The 18,987-nt window shown below is 41.6% G+C and overlaps 1 protein-coding gene across 1 annotated transcript in view; it reads left to right on the top strand.

Annotated features, from left to right (window-relative positions):
• RPL28 (ribosomal protein L28) overlaps positions 1 to 18,987 on the top strand; it is a gene marked incomplete at its 5' end in the record, with an annotated part of 40,430 nt that overhangs the window by 4,796 nt on the left and 16,647 nt on the right. Inside the window, 1 exon segment of the mRNA XM_044058712.1 lies at positions 15,715 to 15,833. Coding sequence (XP_043914647.1) covers positions 15,715 to 15,833 — 119 coding nt within the window.

Here is an 18,987-nt window from a genome sequence, read left to right as displayed (position 1 = left end):
TTTGAGCAAGGACAACAACCAGTGAGTTTTAAAATACTGGGTTAGATTATTTTGAACTGATTAAGGGAGAGGTTCAGAATAAGGTCAGATGGGAATGAATTCCAGGTTTTGCCTACAGAATTTGCAAATAACGGTTCCCCAGATAGGTTGTTAGCTTTAACAGATTGAACCAAAAGTTTAGTGGAACGAAGTGGTATACTGTTTTTGTAGGGATGAATAATGTTTTCAAGGGAGGGTGTTTTTTCTGGATGGTTAACCTTGAATGCTGCAGTAAGTTGATTTATATTGAATTAGCCTGGGGAATTCTAGCCATCCTAAGAGGTTTAGACAGTGGTGTGTCCTGTTCCTGTGGCAAACCTGGCAATTTGATTCTAGCAGCTAGAGAGTTTGCTGAGATCAGTTTTGTTGAAGTTGGTGAGTGTTGGTGAGGTGCAGAGTTGAAAGTAGATTGTTACGGGCAATGGCAGTCCTAGTGAGTTTTTTTTTTGTTTGTTTTATTTATTTATTTATTTTTTATTTTTTTGAATAGGGAGCAGTTTTTATTAACTGTTTTAATAGCTTGGTTTATGTGCATATCATAATTGAGGGTGCGGTCTATTATAACACCTAGGATTTTGGTATACATCTGGTGAAATTATGGTCCCATTGTTAGATGTTATAGTAAACGAAGGTTGAGAGGATTTGTGAGTAGGGGAGAGCAGCAATAGCTTTGTTTTATTAGGGTTTAATGTCAGCTGTTGAGTAGAGATCCAGTTTTTCACTGTATATTAAAGGTTTTCTTGGTTAAACTAAGGAGATCTGTAGGGGCTGCGCAAATCGGGGTGGAGTCATTGGGATATTGTGTACAGGTTGCGTCTGGGATTAGTGTGGAGGCCATTGATAGAGGGAGAAAAGGGGGCCTAATATGGAGCCTTGAGGGGCGCCAAGGGTAGCTGGGAGAAGGGTGGAGAGTTTCTTCTGCTAAAGGACAGCCTGCTGTCTTCCACTAAGATAAGTTTGAAACCATTGTATAGCATTGTTTAGGGATATTTTATTTAGGGTAAGTAAGAATAGCTGGTGGTTAACCATGTCAGAGGCCTTGGAAAGGTCGGGAAATGGGGCAGAAGACAGTTTGTTACATTTGGAATTTGACATTAGAAAAGGAGAGGAGGGCTGAGGTGGTACTGTGCTGTTGTGCTGTGGTTTAAATCCATGCTGGTAGTTAGCCAGAAGATTGTTGAATAAGGTAGTGTAATAGTTGTTTATGGATACTGTTTTCCATAATTTTAGCCGAGGGGAAAGGATAGCTATTGGTCTATAGTTTTAACAGCTCAATGGAGCTGCCTCCTTCCAGATAGAGGCTTCAGTTATGGTTCTGTTTATCAAAATAGTGACTGTATACTATAACATCAGCAGCTTTTTGCAGATAGTCTGCAGGGTTGAGGTCAGCTGAAAGGGTGGTTTGGGTTTTTTAATTGGGGCTATGTCGGAACTTTTTGGATGCTAAAGGAGAGAATGTGATTGGGTTTATGGGTTTCAGCATTGGGACAAGTGGGTTTAAGTTTGCTAGCAAGGGTCTGGATGGTTTCTGTAAAGAAACTGTTGAAGGTGTTGGCAATGGACTCTGGTGATATTTGGGTTGGGACTGAGGGGGTTGGAGTTGTGGATTGCCCTGGGTGGAGGAGTTTAATACCTGTCCAGAATTTTTGTGGCTGCTTCTGGATTTTTTTGTATCATTCCTATATTGTCGAAATTTGAGTTGATATTGTGGTGTTTTAGAGGAGTGCGAGGCATTCCAGGCATTTCTTTGGATGAACTTTAGTTTGGTTTCTTTAGTGAGCCAGGGGGCAACTTTTGTTTGTTCTAATAGAGCATGCAGGTGCATGGTTGTCAAGGATGGTCGGAAATGTGTGTTTTAAAAGTGTGTTGGTGCCTCATCTAGTGGTGGTAGTTTTAGAATTGACTGCATAATTTTTAAGTTTTTTTATTTCTTTTTTAAAGTTTTTATTTCTTATTTTTTTATAGGTGGGTAGATGTGGACATTTAAATTTATGCCTAATAGTATATGTTAAGAAACGATTGCTTAGATCTTCAGGGAGAGTACCTGATTTGTACATGTGGGGGCTATTGATTAGTATCCAGTCTAGGATACTTTATTGTTAGGCTTTCTGATCCTAGTAGGGGAAGTTATAGTTTGTGTAAAACCATGTAGATTTACATGGGTGGTTGGGTCTCTGCAGTGCAGGTGTGCCAGTCTATATTGAGGTCCCCTAGAACAATGGTCTCTTGGGGGTAGGCATTGGATAGCCAGTAGAGGATGTCTTCTAGAGTCCCAGAGTTATTACCTGGAGGAATATAGACGCACTGTGTATACGTTTGTTTTTATTGGTAGTTTTGTAAATCATAATTTCTGCTTTGTTAAACATAGGTGGTTCAAGGTTGTCTATTGTAACATTTAGGGTGGTTTTATAGAGAACAGCAACCTCTCTCCCTTTCCTGGTAGTACGGTCTAGCCTGAGTATTATACCCTGGAGGGAGAATTTCATTATTTGGCATAGTTGGTTTTAGCCATGTTTCCGTGAGACACAGTATGTCGGGGAAGTAGGTTGTCATGAGGGCATGGAGGTTGTGGACCTTATTGTTGATGCTTCTAATGTTTAACTGGCAGGTCGATAGTGAGTTAGGGGCCTGTTTAGGCTTTCTTATGTTTGGGCTCTTATGATTAGAGTTAGTGTTGTCAGGGGATGGTGGCCCAGAGTTGGGGTGGATATCCCCATCAATAGTAAGGGTGTGGGGCAAACTAGCTGATCTTTAGAAATGTATTTTATCAGTTTTTGGTAGTAGTTCGTTTTGGTGTTAACATATCTGGGTATAGCAGGGTGGGTGTTAGGGGTAAAGAAGTTGGCATCGATGGCCATGAATGAGTGGGCAGAAAGGTTTGGGATGGTTGAATCCTATATGGGATTGGTTTTCATAGATAGTGAGAATAAAGGGTGATTTGTAAAGGTAGGGTGGAGAGTAGAGGTGGTATTTTTAGAAGACTTGAGTATTAGAGACATGGGGGGGATGTACTCCTGGTAGGTAGGCAACCTATGTGTAATAGGTGGGGAGATGGTGGAAGGGGTGGGTTATAAATGAATTCCTGTTAATGGCTGGTGGAGGGGGGTGTGGCTGAGGGGTTATAAATTCAGAGGTACTGGGGGTGGGCAAGAATAGGGGGCAGGGAAGGGAGTGAAGTGAGCCCAGAGGGCGAGCAGGGTGGTGCTTAACTACACCAGAGGAATCCTCAGAGCCTGTGATTGAGGCTTTTGCTTGCTTTTTTACTAGTTTTAAATTCTAATCTGTGTTCTGTATTTAAACAGACAACACCTTTAACAGTACAGTTTGGTGCTCCTTTTTTAGCATTAGGAGCCTTATCTAAGGGCTGGGACGTTTGGTGCTGTTGACCCAGTACGACTGAATTAAACAGTTTAAATGTTTATTTAAATAGCATATGCTGTTATCGATCACTGCTGCAGTAACCTTGGCTGTATGGATTCTATCCTTCCAAGCTTCAGGACACTTTTTCTACATGCCCAAACTGTTAAGCAGCTTAATCTAAAAGGCAGGTTTGGGAGTGAAGCCCTTCAGAGCTTTACTGCCGCCAAAAAAGTACATTCTTGAGGCATTTTAGGATCAATGATCTGCTGCTTTCCTTGGGCAGGTTGTTTCCTTCAGGTGGAGGGACTTCCATTTTCTTAAACTTATTGTAAAACCAAACACAAGCCAGTTTCTGGAACTGGTAGAAACAAACTCCAGTAATAGAATAAGTCTGCTAGTCATCCAATCACAGGAACTCTAAAGCACTTAACCAAAATATGTCAAACTTTTGAAAGTCAAACAAACCACAATCCAAAAATCGGCCTCTGTTGCAACAAGATGAAGAAAGATAAAAATTTTCAAATAAGCAATTAAAGTGCTTACAGAAAGAACTTTAACAAATAAAAATAAATCGGATACATCCAGTGAATCAAGCGCTTTCGTCTCCAACCATTTGGAGACTGTATCAAGACAGAGCATGCCCCAACTGACAGCAAATTTATAATAGTTAATTACTGAACCAATCAACATCCAGGGTTCATGAATAATTCATGAGCAATGACTATTCCTACAATTTACATCTAATAATGTCAGATAATCACACACAAAACATTCATTATCCTAAATATTGCCCACTATAATACATATAAATACATAACTATAATACATTATTAAAATAAAACTGAATGTGTAAATAAAATCTAATAAAACCAACTTTTCCTATATGTTGTACACTTCAAATAACCCTAATATATTGTTATATAAATGAATAAATAAACACATAATAGATGCAGTATAAAATTCACCAATGTGTGTATGTATATATGTGTGTATGTATATGTGTATATATATATATATATATATATATATATATATATATATATATAAACATAAAATTAATGCATATGTTTCAACTATTAAAAATTACAAGAACATTTCTTTAAAAGCATAGTCTGTCTAAAGCTTTTAATCTTAAAAAGCAAGTAATTGCAACAGATTCATTTAAGCCTGGCCATTGGGTTGCATTCGTTTTCAAATGCAATATGGCCTCACTTTTCTCCAAATATAAAGTCCAAGGTCCACCTCTTGGGTCTAGTTCAATAACAGCGAATTTAAAGCATGTCTGGGCCATTCCATACAATGTTTTGCAAGGGCATTGGTTTCTTTTTGCAGTCTGATATCCCTCAAATGTTCATAAATACGTTTTTTTAAGTTTCCTTTCTGTCTTTCCAATATAAAAACAAGCCCATTTGGAACAAAGCACAATAAACCACTTTCTCAGTATAACAGCTGCACTTTTTTTGTAAATGGACCTTTATACCATAAAGAGGTCCCATTAATTAATTTTCAACTGTTATTGAAGTTATTGAACTAGACCCAAGAGGTGGCTCCTGTTACTATGCTCTGACAAAAATGAGGAATGCATGTTGCTTGTGAAGAAAACTCTGTTGCACACATTGCAAGCAATGAGTGTGTGTGAAATTTGAAACTACTTTCATGGCTGTGGCCACACTGATACTGTTTTAAGGAGGATTGCTTGGATTGAGGTTTGATGTTTTTGTCCCCTTTGCTTCAGAAATGATCAAAAAATGTGATGAGGGCAAGCTGTTCAGGGAATTTTAGATGTTTCACCCCCTCTCTTCAGAATTGTCCAGCAGCTTTTCTTATCCAGTTTCTGTTAAAAACAGAATGGAGAGATGTTTAAGAAGTGGCAGAGAAGTATCACTTCCAAAAACCAAGGGCGGTCTGACTATTCGAGACCTTGACACACCCCCACCCCATTGTTGTCAATTTTCTCTTCCAGAAAGTCTGAGTCTCCTTTTTTCAATTTGGCAACAGATTTTCAGACACATGCATTCTAAAAATCCATCAATGTTACAGATGGAAGTGGGAGGAAATTCCTCATTTCCAGGGTGTCATTCCTCATCTTGCAGATCAGACTCTTTCCACTTGATGTTCATCGTGCATACAGCTGCAGTCATAACAGATGGGTTCTCCTGCCGTCAGGCGGGTCCTCGGTCGGCCGAATTCCAAAGTCTAGGTCCGGTGTCGGTTGTCGTCGCTTTCTTTCCTGATGTCAGTGCGACAGGGGTATACAAGACACTGCCGACGCCGTTTTCTTCAGTCTTTTTTGCCACGCGGTGCCCAAAGCAGAAGCAGTTCGCAAGTGCCAGTCGGCCAGCTCCTGAAATTACGAAAATTTAGAAAGCGAAGTCTTCTTTAAAGCCAAGTACCCCGTTGGGGAAACTTTTCTTGCCTCAGACCGATGTCAGACAAAGTCAACAACTGTATTTCTTGTGGGAAGCAAATACCGCATAAGGATTTCCATTCCCTCTGTATACCTTGTTTAGGCCCAGACCACGACGTCTCGGGCTGTCGCTTTTGTGCTACTTTCAATAAACGCACTATTAAGCGTCGGGCGGAGTTCGCCCAGCACTTTTTTGGTAAAGCTTTTGATTATAAAATGTCGTCGGAGACTCAGACTACCGTTTTGTCCAAAAAACGCAAGGACAAAGACCGACACGAGAGGTCCGTGGTCTCCACCGACACCACGCCAAAACCGGCTACACATGGTCCGGTTCTCAGCGAGGCGCCTTCGCAGCTCCTGACTACCGACAACACTTCTCTGGCGGTGTCTTCTGTAACAGAGACCGCAGGTGCCTCGGCCCATACCCTGACTACAGCTACCGAAGCCACTGTGAGTGTTGAGCCTCTTAATGTGGACAGGTCCACTTCCACCCATGGTGTCTTTAGACCCTCATCTTCCTTTTCCATAAAGGCCTTTACTAAGTCCAAATCAGCCATGCATCCCAAGAGGCCTGTTGCACAGGGCCCATCTCCTGGCCCCATGCCTAAAAAGCAGATGCTAAAAATGGCTGAGGATTTACTCTTATCAGGGGTTCCCAACCCCCTCCGGACAAGAGACCCAGAGTGGAGGAAGATTCTCCCTCTTCTGACCAGGGCTCCATTATTTCAGAACATTCTGATGAAGAGGAACACTCGTACTCCCCTTTTGAAGATTCTGATGCAGAGCAGTCCATTCCTTCTGTATCTCCCCCAGAGGATTTTTCTTTCGGGGAAACATTGCATACCTTGAGGGAACACTTCCATTGGGAAGGCCAAGACTTTTCAGATTCCAAGAAAAGGCTTAGGGAAATTCTTTTGCTACCTCAGCACAGACCTCTGGCGATACCTCCTGTCTTGGACATGCTTGATGATGTTTACTCGGAGGCTTGCCTTAATCCGGATTCCCTGCCTCCTGCCCCAGTCAAGCCTGATAGGTACTACAGAGTTCCGTACTCTCACCAATTTCTTTACAAAAGCCATACTGCTGACCCTGAAACCATTTCTCAAGGCCCCAAGGGAATGAAGGCCTCTACTGCTAAGAATCCACTACCTTCCGAAAGAGAGCCTAGATCCTTAGAAAGGTGGGGAAAAAAGGTATATACCTCGGCCACCCTAGCCATGAGGGCCTTAAATTGTCAGTTCCATATGCTTAAATATCAGCAGTTTCTGTTATCACAATTAAGGAATAAAATGTCACAACCTGAACAACCAGATTTGAAGGAGTTGCAGGATATGATGCATAGTGCAGAACAAGTGGGTTAACACACCTTACAATGTGGCTATGATGCTCTAGAGGCCTCAAGTAGAGCTGCTGTTACAGGATCAGTCATTCGTAGACATGCCTGGCTTAGGGAACAAACCTTGCCTGATCTTGTTAAAGCTGAACTACTAGATGCTCCTTTACAAAAGGATGTATTATTTGGTACTAATGCTGAGGAGATACTACGGAAAATGGAAGAAAAAGCTAAATTTATGCAAACTGTCAAAGCGTTTCTACAGGTACAACCACCACGTTTTAGCAGAAATTGGCCTTCAAAAAACTGGTCCTTTCCAGCCACGGACAAGCCCCAAAGAGGTAGATACAGGCGTACAAGGGGCAGAGGACAATCTCAATGATCATATAGAGGCAGACAATGGCAAACTCCAGCACCCCAAGAGGTGGCGAAGACAGTGCACAACAATACAGGAAACAAACCCAATGACTTTCCCCTTTTCATGCCAAGCAGGTCTCAGCTGGCAGCACCCTTGGGAGGAAAGCTGGCATTATTTACAAAAAAATGGCATATCACAACAGACAAATGGATCCTGGACATTATAAACAGAGGCTACAGATTTCATTTTCACACTCTTCCAAAAATGAGAGGCATGCCGAACCTGCCACACAATCAAAGGGCAGAGGCTCAAATACAAATTTCAAAGCTCATGGACATGAAAGCTATTCAAGAGGTACCTACTCACGAACAAGGTCAAAGTTTTTTATTCCAGACTATTCCTGGTACCAAGGAAGGGAACCGACTGGAGACGCATTTTGGACTTATCCATCCTAAACACATTTCTACTCGTACCAAAATTCAAGATGCTCACCTTACAGCAGCAGCTTCCCATGCTGGGCAAGGAGTCTTGGCTGGCGACATTGGACCTCAAGGAGGCATACCTGCATGTCCCAATCAGACAAAGCTGCAGAAGATACCTCCGATTTCTTGCAGGTTCATTCCACTATCAATTCTCTGCATTGCCCTTTGGCTTATCTACTGCGCCCAGAGTATTCACAAAATGCCTGGCATCAGTAATTGCCTACTGCAGACTTCAAGGGATACAAATTTACCCTTATTTGGACGATTGCCTGATCCAAGCGGACAGCAAACACATACTACTGGAACATCTGGCTTATGTAACATGGTTATTGAATTCTCTGGGATACACAGTCAACAAAGAGAAATCCAGGCTAACACCATCTCAGAAAATAACTTTCCTGGGTGCCAACTTGGACACAAACACCCAGATGGCCTATCTTACACCAGAAAAACAGGGGCAACTAACTCAGTACTTCAAAATACTAGCAAATTGTACCAGGCTAACTGCAAGGAAAATCCTGCAGGCTCTGGGCTTCATGGCATCTTGCATTCTTCTAATCCCATGTGCAAAGTTGCATATGAGGAAACTTCAATGGTACTTAAAAAAAAAACCTATGGTCTCAACACAGCCACAGTTTGGAAACAATAATACCACTAATCCCGTGTTTGCAAAAGGAATTTCTATGGTGGGCCCAAGCATGCCAAACAAACACGGGTCTACCATTCTGCAAGCCTCAAGCAAATCAGGTCATCACAACAGACGCCTCAGACTACGCCTGGGGGGCACACATGACAGGTGCATTCAGGGCAAATGGTCCCAAAAGGAAAAGCACCTTCACATCAATCAAAAGGAAATGCTAGCAGTGATAAATGCAATTACAGCTTTCAAGGACCTCCTGCATCCAGGGCAATTATTGATAAGAACAGACAACACCACAGTAATGTGGTACATAAGCAAACAAGGAGAAACACATTAATACCCCCTGTGCAGGCTAGCCATGTCACTTTGGAACTTGGCTCTGGAATGGCAAATCGAACTTCAAGCACAGTACCTGCCAGGATTGGAAAACACGCTGGCAGACCATCTAAGCAGAAATATGACAGACCCGCACGAATGGAAGTTGCATCCTCAAGTGTTTACAAAGATAATCCAAGCGTGGGGAAGGCCAGACATAGATCTCTTTGCCTCCCACAGGAATCATCAATTGACAAAATTCTGCTCAAGGACCTTCCATCCAAAGGCCTGGAGAGTGGACGCCCTTTCAGTTGGGCAGCACGGACAGTTTATGCCTTCCCACCTTTGCCTCTTCTGCCCAAGGTGCTCTTGAAAGCAAGAGCAGACAGACCGAAGATGATACTGATTGCTCCAGACTGGCCAAGACAACACTGGTACCCACTCCTGAGGAGCCTAACACATACTCCTCCCTGGACCCTACCTCTAATGCCTCTTCTACTGACTCAGCACAGCTACAAAATTCTTCAGTCAGCTGAAAACACTCAATGTAGCTGCATGGAAAATTCCTTAACACCACAACAGACCCTACTTTCCAAAGAGGTGCAGGATGTCATTTTGGAGGCCAGAAGGCCATCTACTAGAAAGGCTTACTCCGCAAAATGGAAACGGTTTTGCGCTTGGAATGACAAAAAAGGCCAGGATCCTAGAAAACTGAATTTGCCTCCGATATTACAGTATCTAGCTGAGCTGCTGAACAGTGGACTTTCATTTTCCTCCATCAAAATTCATGCCTCAGCCATTTCTGCAGAATACAACACTGATCCACCTTTATTCTCTCACCCACTCTTAAGACAGTTCCTCAGAGGGGCTAAGAATATAAGACCTCCAAGGAAACAACCAATACCAGCCTGGGATCTTAATTACATTCTAGAAAAATTAACATTGCCTCCCTTTGAACCAGCTGCCTCAACAGATTTGCAATATTTGTCCTGGAAAACAGCTTTCCTTCTCGCCATTACCTCAGCTCGTAGGGTTTCGGAACTACAAGCCCTCATGGCTGTGCAGCCCTTTCTCATCTTCCATCAGGACAGGGTTTCCCTACGAACCAACCTGTCATTTATGCCTAAGGTAGTATCCAGGGTAGCTTTAAATCAGGCCATACACTTACCTACCTTTTACCCCAATCCTCAAAACAAAGGGGAAAGGCTGCTACATTCCTTAGACATCCATAGACAGCTACGTTACTGTTTGGACAGAACAAAGCCTTTCAGGAAATCAGAACAACTCTGTGTCCTATGCTGTAGGAGCTCAAGGGAAGCCAATTTCCAAACCGACAATTTCGAAATGGATAGGCCACTGCATACGGTTTTGTTACTCCTTTCATGGTAAATCTGTACCTGCAGGCATCGGATCCCACTCCACAAGGGCCACAGCTACCTCTACAGCCTTCCTCAGAGGAGTCCCTACCAAAGATATTTTGGAGGCAGCCACTTGGAGTTCTGTGCATACCTTCACTAAACACTACCTACCTACCTTTATACTCCAAAACTAGAGCAGGCTTTGCTACTGCTGTGTTGCAGGGCATTCTGGCCCCTCCCAGTTCCACCTAGTGCCTACCACCTTGTGCGTAGCTTTGGGATTCTACCCATCTGTTATGACTGCAGCTGTATGCACGATGAACATAGTACAGTTTTGTACCTACCATAAATGTAGATGTTCGAGTGCTAATACAGCTGCAGTGCAGGTTTCCCTCCCTTCCCCTCTGGGTACAGACCTAGTGGCTAACTACTCATCTTCCAACTTGATTGGGTTATCCTTCTATGGTGTATTTGCTTGCAACTACTGTTTTTTGATTATGTTGTAATGCATGATTATATATATATCTTCTGGGGGCACCTGACATCTGGGGCAAGAAAGACTGAAGAAAATGGCGTTGGCTGTGTTTTGTATACCCCTGTCACACTGACGTCAGGAAAGAAAGCGACGACAACCGACGCCGGACCTAGACTTTGGAATTCGGCCGACCGAGGACCCGCCTGACGGCAGGAGAACCCATCTGTTATGACTGCAGCTGTATTAGCACTCGAACATCTACATTTATGGTGGGTACAAAACTGTACTTTCTTCATCACATGCTGTCTCAACGTGTGATGGATGTTCATAGTGCCAAAGAAAGACTCGGAACTGGTCTCCCAAGGATTTTCTATCTTTCCTAAACCTGTACTTCCATTACCTATTCCTGTTTTCAAGTTTCCTGGTAACACTAGACACACAAGATGCTTATCACATCCCTATTCATCCAGATTTCAGGTATTTCTTAATGCAATCCAGGCACACACAACTTTTAGTTCTCTGCTTTACCCTTTGAAAACTCTTGATGCACTGGATAGTCCAAAGTGTCTTGCTAGCTCCAGTTATAGCTCCTTGCAGGCTACAGGGTATCCACATTTTATTGACTTGCTTATCTTGGCATAGTCTTTCGAAATGTCAGTCTTTCTTTTTGCGGAGAGATCTTTTACACAAGCTGGGATTCCAAGAGAACATTCAAAAGTCTTTCTCTACTTCTTCACACGGGACTGTGTTCATGCAAATTCAACCAGACACAAAGTTCAAACGGCTTTTCTTCCACAGAAAGGGAAAAAAAATATATTGTAGATCTGTTTCTAAGGTTTTCCACTCAGATTTCAGTCACTGTGATGGGATACCCAAAGATTTGGGGACTCGTGACACCCCTGGCAAGACTCCACATGAGAGGTAAAATGGTGTCCATCTCTTTGGTCTAGCATAAACGCCCTTTACCGTTTTCTGATCCCAGTGGTGACTCCCTTATGGCTCAGGCAACCATGATTCTCCCTTCTTATAGAAATGTCCAGGGGCATTAGCACAAGCTTCCTTACAGACTGGAGATACTTGCACAAGAAAGGGGTTTTGCAAAAGAGGCCTCCCAAGAAAAACAGTGACTGCTCCTTGGGGTCTTAATTTTGTGTTCAAGAAGCTTTACACTTGCTCCATTTGCACCAGTTAACCTGGCTGACCTCAGCTTTTTAACATGGAAAACAGTTTTACTGAGTGCTCTAACCTGTGCTAGAATGTAGATGAGTTTTGCAGGATCTTTCAGGTGAACTCTCATTTTCTGCATAGACATGGTTTCTTTGCAACCTTATCTTTTGTGTTATGTGGTATCAGTCGACTAAAGCCAAACTGTCTAATTTTGTGTTTCTTTCCCTAACCTAAATGAGGGAGAAAGGATACTACGTACCTGGGGAGTTCACAGCAACTCTGGTGCTATGTTGACAAAACAGTCTTTCGTATCTTTTAGAAGTTAATTTAAGTTAAAAAGGGACAACGTGTGTCAAAACAGGCTAGTGCCTTTTGTTATACTTGTAACAGAGGTTTTGGGTGGGGTCGAGGCCCACTCTACCAGCGCCTTGGTTTCACCTATAGCCTTTTGGAAAGGGTTGGATTTAAAGTATTCTAGAAGCTGCATTGTGGTCCTCTGTGTGTTTTTGACAGTGCACTATAATATGTATTCTCTTTTTCTAGATCTAGATCAGGCTTTCCTGTGGCTGTTGGACTCTTCTTCCACCTCCTAAATGTATGTTAGGTTAATCTACCCATAATGCTAAGGCTTCTGCAGCAGTGAATGCTATGGTGAACATAGTACAACTGTGTAACTAATCTTGTAATAGATGTTTGATCACTGCTGCAGTGGCTGCCTCCTCCCATCTTCCCCTTTTTTGTGTGGTTTACACCAGTTTGTGGGAGTGTTTTTTTTTTTTTGTTCTGTTACTGGCATTGTCCTTTCAGGCACAGCTTCCCCCTTTTTCTGTTGGCATGGAAGCTGTGAAGGGCTTGGTGTCCAAATCTCTCTCTCCAGTCAGCTCAGCTTGAAGCTGTCTGGCTGTTATGCTGTGCAGGATATAACCTATATCACTAAGGCTGTTGCAGTAGTGATCATTTGAACATAGTTTATTTACACAGCTGTACTTAATGTTTGACATTGTGCTTCATGTATTTGCCATCCTGGCGAAAAAATATTTTGTATGTTAGATATAGATATATGGTCTGAGTTGTATGTTGAATAAAAATACCGCTGTTGCTTCTTATGTTAAATTTGCTCACTTATCCTGGTTGTCCATTTCACTTCTGTGTGCTCACATTGTGAAATTAGCTTTGAAGATTAGTTCCAGTGATGCTGTTTGAGATGTTGAGTCCAGGAAGGAACTAGACTGTTTTTAAACTAGTTTGTCATGCATCCATGTTTGGAAAAGGATGGAAATGTTTGTTACTAAAGATCGTTGGCCTGTTAAACTGACAACTTCATGGCTTTGAATAATAGTCCCACAACCTGGTCGCGTATGAGGTTATGGCTTGTAAATGCTCTGCCACCCATGCACAAATGTATATGCCCTCAAAACCCTTGGAAACCAATGCCTATCAAATTTTGTTAAGCATAACTAGGCTTAAACGTGCCTCTTGGGTCTGTGATGACAACTCTGTGACCATTGTGTTTTTGAACTGCTGCAAGGTCTTCTACTGTTTTTTCATCAGTAAGCTGCTGAGAAGGTGAAGGGTTTTGTGGATTGGACCCTCCTGGTAGGATGTTTTTGGAGCCTTTGAAAAAGTGGTGGATTAATGCTGTAATGGGGAGTTTATAATGAAAAACTTAACACACTTGTGCTACAAGTAATTCTCATGTCTGTGTGCTACTAAGGGCAGTGAATGCCATTTGTGCAAGGAGGCACAATAACAATATCCAATGCAGTGCAATAGGCTAGTGGTGTAAAATGCCATTAAACAGTGTGACTTTTTCATACTGAAACTTTATGTAAAGTTTGGGGGTTGTGCAACAGTCTATATAATGATGTGCTTGTATTTAAGATGGTGTGATATGTCACTGGAGTAAGGAAGAACGAAAGTTGATGCTGTAGTTTTTGAAGTGGCATTGGGTTAAAGACCTTGTAAAATTGGCAAAATGTAGATGTGACTGCTTTAGTATAAAGAAATGCAAAGTTGTGCTCGTTGGTTGTGTGAAGAATCGTGGATGTTCAGTTGTCCCATCCTTTAAACTGACTATGCTGATTAAGCATGTTTGTGTGATGGGGGTGCACATTTTAAAAGTAGTTTCTCTACTTTTGACTGACCAGTCACTTTTGAAAGTAGTATAGAGTAGGAGCATTTTCTGTTTTGAGTACACGTTTTAAAATTGATAGGTAGTGGGGCATCAGGGTTAGGTTTTAGTACAAAGTGTAAATGTTTAGCTACATCCCTTTTAATGGTCAGTTTTAACATACTTTTGATGCATGGGCAGCTGGTCTCCACTTCTGATCTAGGGCCATAGCTCGACTAGCCAACTACTTAAAACAAAGCTAGTTTCTTGGCATGCTAACTTTTCAAATATTGTTTCTGTAACCATTTGTGGGGCATTTCAGAGCTTGCTGCATCAGTCTTGCCCCTCTTAGAAGTATTATCCAATGTAAAATTTTACTGTCTTGACCTGTGGCATTTGTATCGGCCACATGTGTTCTTGATCCACACTGATCAATTGTTTGACATATATTGCAAGCCCCTTGCTGATTGTGTAACAGTTTAGACCACCTCTGGTGCTGGTGAAATGCCAAGCAGAAATGTAGCTTCAGTTGCTGTTTTTCATATTTTAGTGTAAAAAAATGCAAAATTTTCTGTGTTGCCTTGACTGTACTGTGCATTAATTCTGTTGATTCTGGCCACTTTCTAATGACCCCTAAGTTTTCATTTCCTTTCGTTTTTGTTCTCCATCTTGAGTGATCCTCCCTTTCCTTGGAGGATGAGTCACTGGTAGCCCATCGCTGTGTCCTTGTAAAAAAAAAAAAAAAAAAAAATCTAAGCCTGAATTAAGTCTGTATAGGATTTCATTACACGTTTCTCTCTGTACAGTGCCAATAATGCATCTCTTTGGCTGTGCCTTTTTACATGCGCTTTCCACTATGAATTTATGCTCCTAGCTTTTCACAAGCGAAACGTGTAGTATGAGCATTTACTTTAAAAAGAAAAAATCCAGTTTGGTAAAAGTTTGTGTAGTATATTTTGAAACAATGTGAACTTGATAGTCACAGCACCCTTTGAATTGGCTTTACTTAGCCAGGATTCTGTTCAGCAGTAGCTTTTGTGTACCAATGCTTTAAAAAGTGTTTTTAAATTCAGCATTTTGTAGTTATCCGCACTTATTGCAAATAGTCTGGCCCAAGTTCATGTTTCAGTATCCTGAATCTTGACTTTATTTCAGTTATATCCCCCAGCAGTCTTGTCATTAGTTTTCACATTCATGCCTGCTAGCAGACTGGACAGCATTTACCTACAACTTGAAGTTTAAATGTGATTTAAACATGTTCTCCTGTCAGTGCCATGATTACACATTAGTGTTTTTGTTGGTTAAATTATTTACTATTGGCGAATTGTCATGGTGCATATGAAATTGTTAAACCTGCTTTAAGTGGGCTGTAGTTTGTCCATATGCACTTTATCATAATTGGTGTTTCTGGTTATGGATGTGGATGTGTGATCTGGAATGGTTTAACTCTTTTATGTTATTGATTTAGATTCTGTGCCAGAAAACATTGCTCTATTTTTTAAGGTTGAAAATAATTTTAAAACTGTATTGGATTTTTTCAAAGTAAAGAGTTGAGGATTAAAGTAACTTCTGTGATTTTTAAATGCATATATTTTGGTGGTGTTTGATTCAGAAAGTTGATACTTAAAGTTGAGGTAGTGTTCATTGTCTTACTCCTTCTGTTTTTCTAGGTCAGCATAAACCTGCTACATGTTATGAGAAGATGACTATCAATAAAAATGCTCGTGCCACCTTGAACAGTGTACGACATATCATTCGCAAAAACAAGTACAGAAAGGATCTTCGTATGGTAATTCATTGATTCAATTTTTAATTATGTGCAAGTTGTCTGACCTTTGAACCAAAGAGGCACAAATTCTTGCTTGGGTCTTCTCTGGGCATGTACATGTAAACTGGAGGGGGGAGTGGCAGTCTTATCTGGTAAGGAAAAAATATGCATTAAAGTTTAATTTATTGGGATCATCGGTATGGTTGAAACAGGTGTGTATTTGTATGACAATTGAAATTTCCGTTTTTTTTTTTTTTCACTGCTACTTTTGTGGTGCTGTGTGGCTGCTTTGCAGTAGTAGAGTCAGTAGCTGTGGAGACTGACTAAACTTTGCACGATTCTTATGGAATGGCAGTGATCACTGCTAATATAGTTGTGTATTCTTTTTGAAGTTATTTGCAAATGTATTAAAATTGTCCAGTAGTTTTGTCATTTGGCTTGGTTCTTTTGCTCATTGTTCTTTCTGTTTTGTTAAACTTCCTGTACTGAGGGGCTGCTAGTCATATTTAAGGAAACATTTTCTTGAGGAGTGTGGACTTTTTCTGTGTGGTGTATGGAGGTTATACAAAAAGCTAGACTGACTGCAAGTCTAACTAGAAAAACAAATTAATGACTAAACGTTATCCTTTAACAACTGCAGCATCTTTCAAAGGAGAATTATGAATGCAGAGCAAAGGTAATTGGAATCGCTCTGATGCGTGGGTGCACAGGTTTCTAGTTGTGTTAAAGGGTTCCTGTCAGCATTTCAAATGTTGAAAACGCCAAATTTTAATTTAATCAAACTGAAATGTTCGAAGTCTCAGAAGAGCGAACTGACGGAACATAGATTTCTTTCCCAGAGAATCTCTTCTGAGATTTTGAACATTTCAGTTTGATTTAAATTGCATTCAGCGTTTTCAGCATTCAATATGCAGATATAGACCCATGTGAAATATGTTTAGGAGAGTCGAAAAATACATGTTGCATCACTGATTGTGGGTTGTAGAAAGAAGCAAGGTAATGGCTTGCAAGAGGTTGCATTTTCTCAGTGGTTAAATTGGATAGATAAGTAGGCAACACTGTCTTCATCTGCATGTTTGTTTCTTTGTAGGCAAGCAGTTTTTATAGCACAGTTGGCAGTGAGAAGAAGGTGGGTTAAATGCTTTGCTTCATACGCATTAAAATATTTGTACATTGTTGGGGAAACTTAGCACATTAGGCTTGGGTGTTGCTTCTGTTGTAGCAAGTTGACTTGGCATCTAACTAGCAGGGTAGAGCTGTGGCTTGTGTATGTAGTATCCCAACTGACAGTCTTCCCCTTGACACAGGCTGTGTTGCGATTCAGCAGATGCCATTACAATCTGTGTTTGTTATACTCCTTTTGAATTTTTCAGATCCAGAAAAATAGTTTATTTCCTAAAATTGTAGTGTGGTGCTGTATCCATTGTATAAAGGTTAAACGTTTGAGAAAATGGATGGGCATGAGTTATGATATCCTGGGTAATGGGAAGGTGGGTCAATGCTGGCAGTTAAACATCTGCACTAAATTTTAAGACTAAAGGGTTTGCTAGTGTGCCACACCTGTAGTCTTGGTTTTTGATTGCAACCTCTCTGAAAAGTAATTGAACCTGGTGAGCCTATTAGTTAAGTTGGAATTTAGTACTTCTCAGCCTCACACGTGTGCATGCACACACTTGACAACTGGGAGGGAAGGTAGAACATTGTGACGTGTGATAGTAATACTTGGAAGTGGGTGTAGTGTGATAGGGACTAGAGCAGAGTGCTATAGGATTGCAACTTTAGAAAACAGATTTCCTCTGGTGTATTGTGTAAGGGGGGGTAAAATGAACCTCCAGAATGTCTGTATATACACACACGCACACCAGATTCACTGTGGCGAGGGTACATGTTCATGTTTGTGTCCTGTTGCTCATCGCAGGTATAGGGTAGTAATATTTTAAATACAGATGGTGCCTATGTATTTATAAACACGCTATCATAGAAATGAGACTGAATTTTGCTAACTGAATGCTGTTGATGCATTTAAGCCCTCTTTAAAGGTCTTCGAGATTCTGTTAAATGCTGAACTACTGTCCTTTCTCCCAATTTGTCCCTGCTATGAATAAACAGCACCGCATTTAATTTATATTGAATTGACTGATGTTAAGTTGTCAATCTCGCCTTCATTCTTGCTGGATGGGTTCGGAGCCGATCCTCTGCTCCGACTCGGCACTTGCTTAGCTTGAGAACTCCTTTTACCAGCTCGAGGCAACCCTATATCCCATGATGCAAGGCGGGACTACCTCAGATCTCGTTTGCCGCTTTGCGAAGAGCTCTCCTTTTTTGCCAGCTGAGGTAAGTTTGAGTTTTCAAACAGCTTTAGTCAGGGTTTATCTCCCCCTTTTTTTCATATTTTTTAGTGGATAGTCCATACAATCTCCCTATTCCCCTTATAGTAAAAATTTTTTACTTTATAAAAAGTTTTAAAAAATTTCAGTTAGGCCTAGGCCTTCCTTATTAATCCCTATCTGTGTGTCTGTGTTTGGGGATTAATTTGTGTGACTGTTTTTGGTGTGTGTGTCTGTGTGTGAGTATTTTATTACTCTTTTTCCTTAGACTATGTCTAAAGAGGTAAAGGTCTCGGGCTTCAAGAAGTGTGACTCGTGCTGTCAGAAAATGTCTCTGACAGACAGTCACACTTCTTGTGTTTACTGCCTGGGGCCTTTACACCTGCAGGACTCCTGTGCTTTGTGTCACTCTTTTAGCCAGCGAGTCCTGCAGGAAAGGAGGAATAAATTAATCCTCCTTGGCTTGCTAAAGCCGGAAGGTTCACCCACTAAACCTGGGTCCAATAAGCCTTCCAAGCCATCCAGGGGTCAGGCTACAGCTTCCAAGCCTTCCCCGGTGGCTCCGACTCCTTCGGAGTCGAGATCGGCTCCGGCTGGAGCCGATCTTTCTCCTTCTCAGCTAGGGTCGGTTCCGATCGGTTCCGACACCCAATCTGCTGTTGCCTTGTCGGCTCGGCTGGAGCCGACAGTATCCAGTATCGGAGCCGAGAAGCCTTCGGCTCCATCTGGAACCCATAGGACGTCGACTCCGATGACTTCCTCCAGGAAGAGATCTCGGTCCCCGTCTTTGGAATCTATCCACTCTGCTCCGGGGTCTCCTCTTTTGTCGGAGTGGAGTCATCGGAGCC

This window comes from Protopterus annectens, chromosome 16.part0 (genome assembly GCF_019279795.1).
Source record: "Protopterus annectens isolate FY-2018-M chromosome 16.part0, PAN1.0, whole genome shotgun sequence".
Classification (NCBI taxonomy): Eukaryota; Metazoa; Chordata; order Ceratodontiformes; family Protopteridae; genus Protopterus; species Protopterus annectens.
Note: the sequence above shows the minus strand (reverse complement) of the source record. Positions and strands in the feature narration are given on the sequence as shown.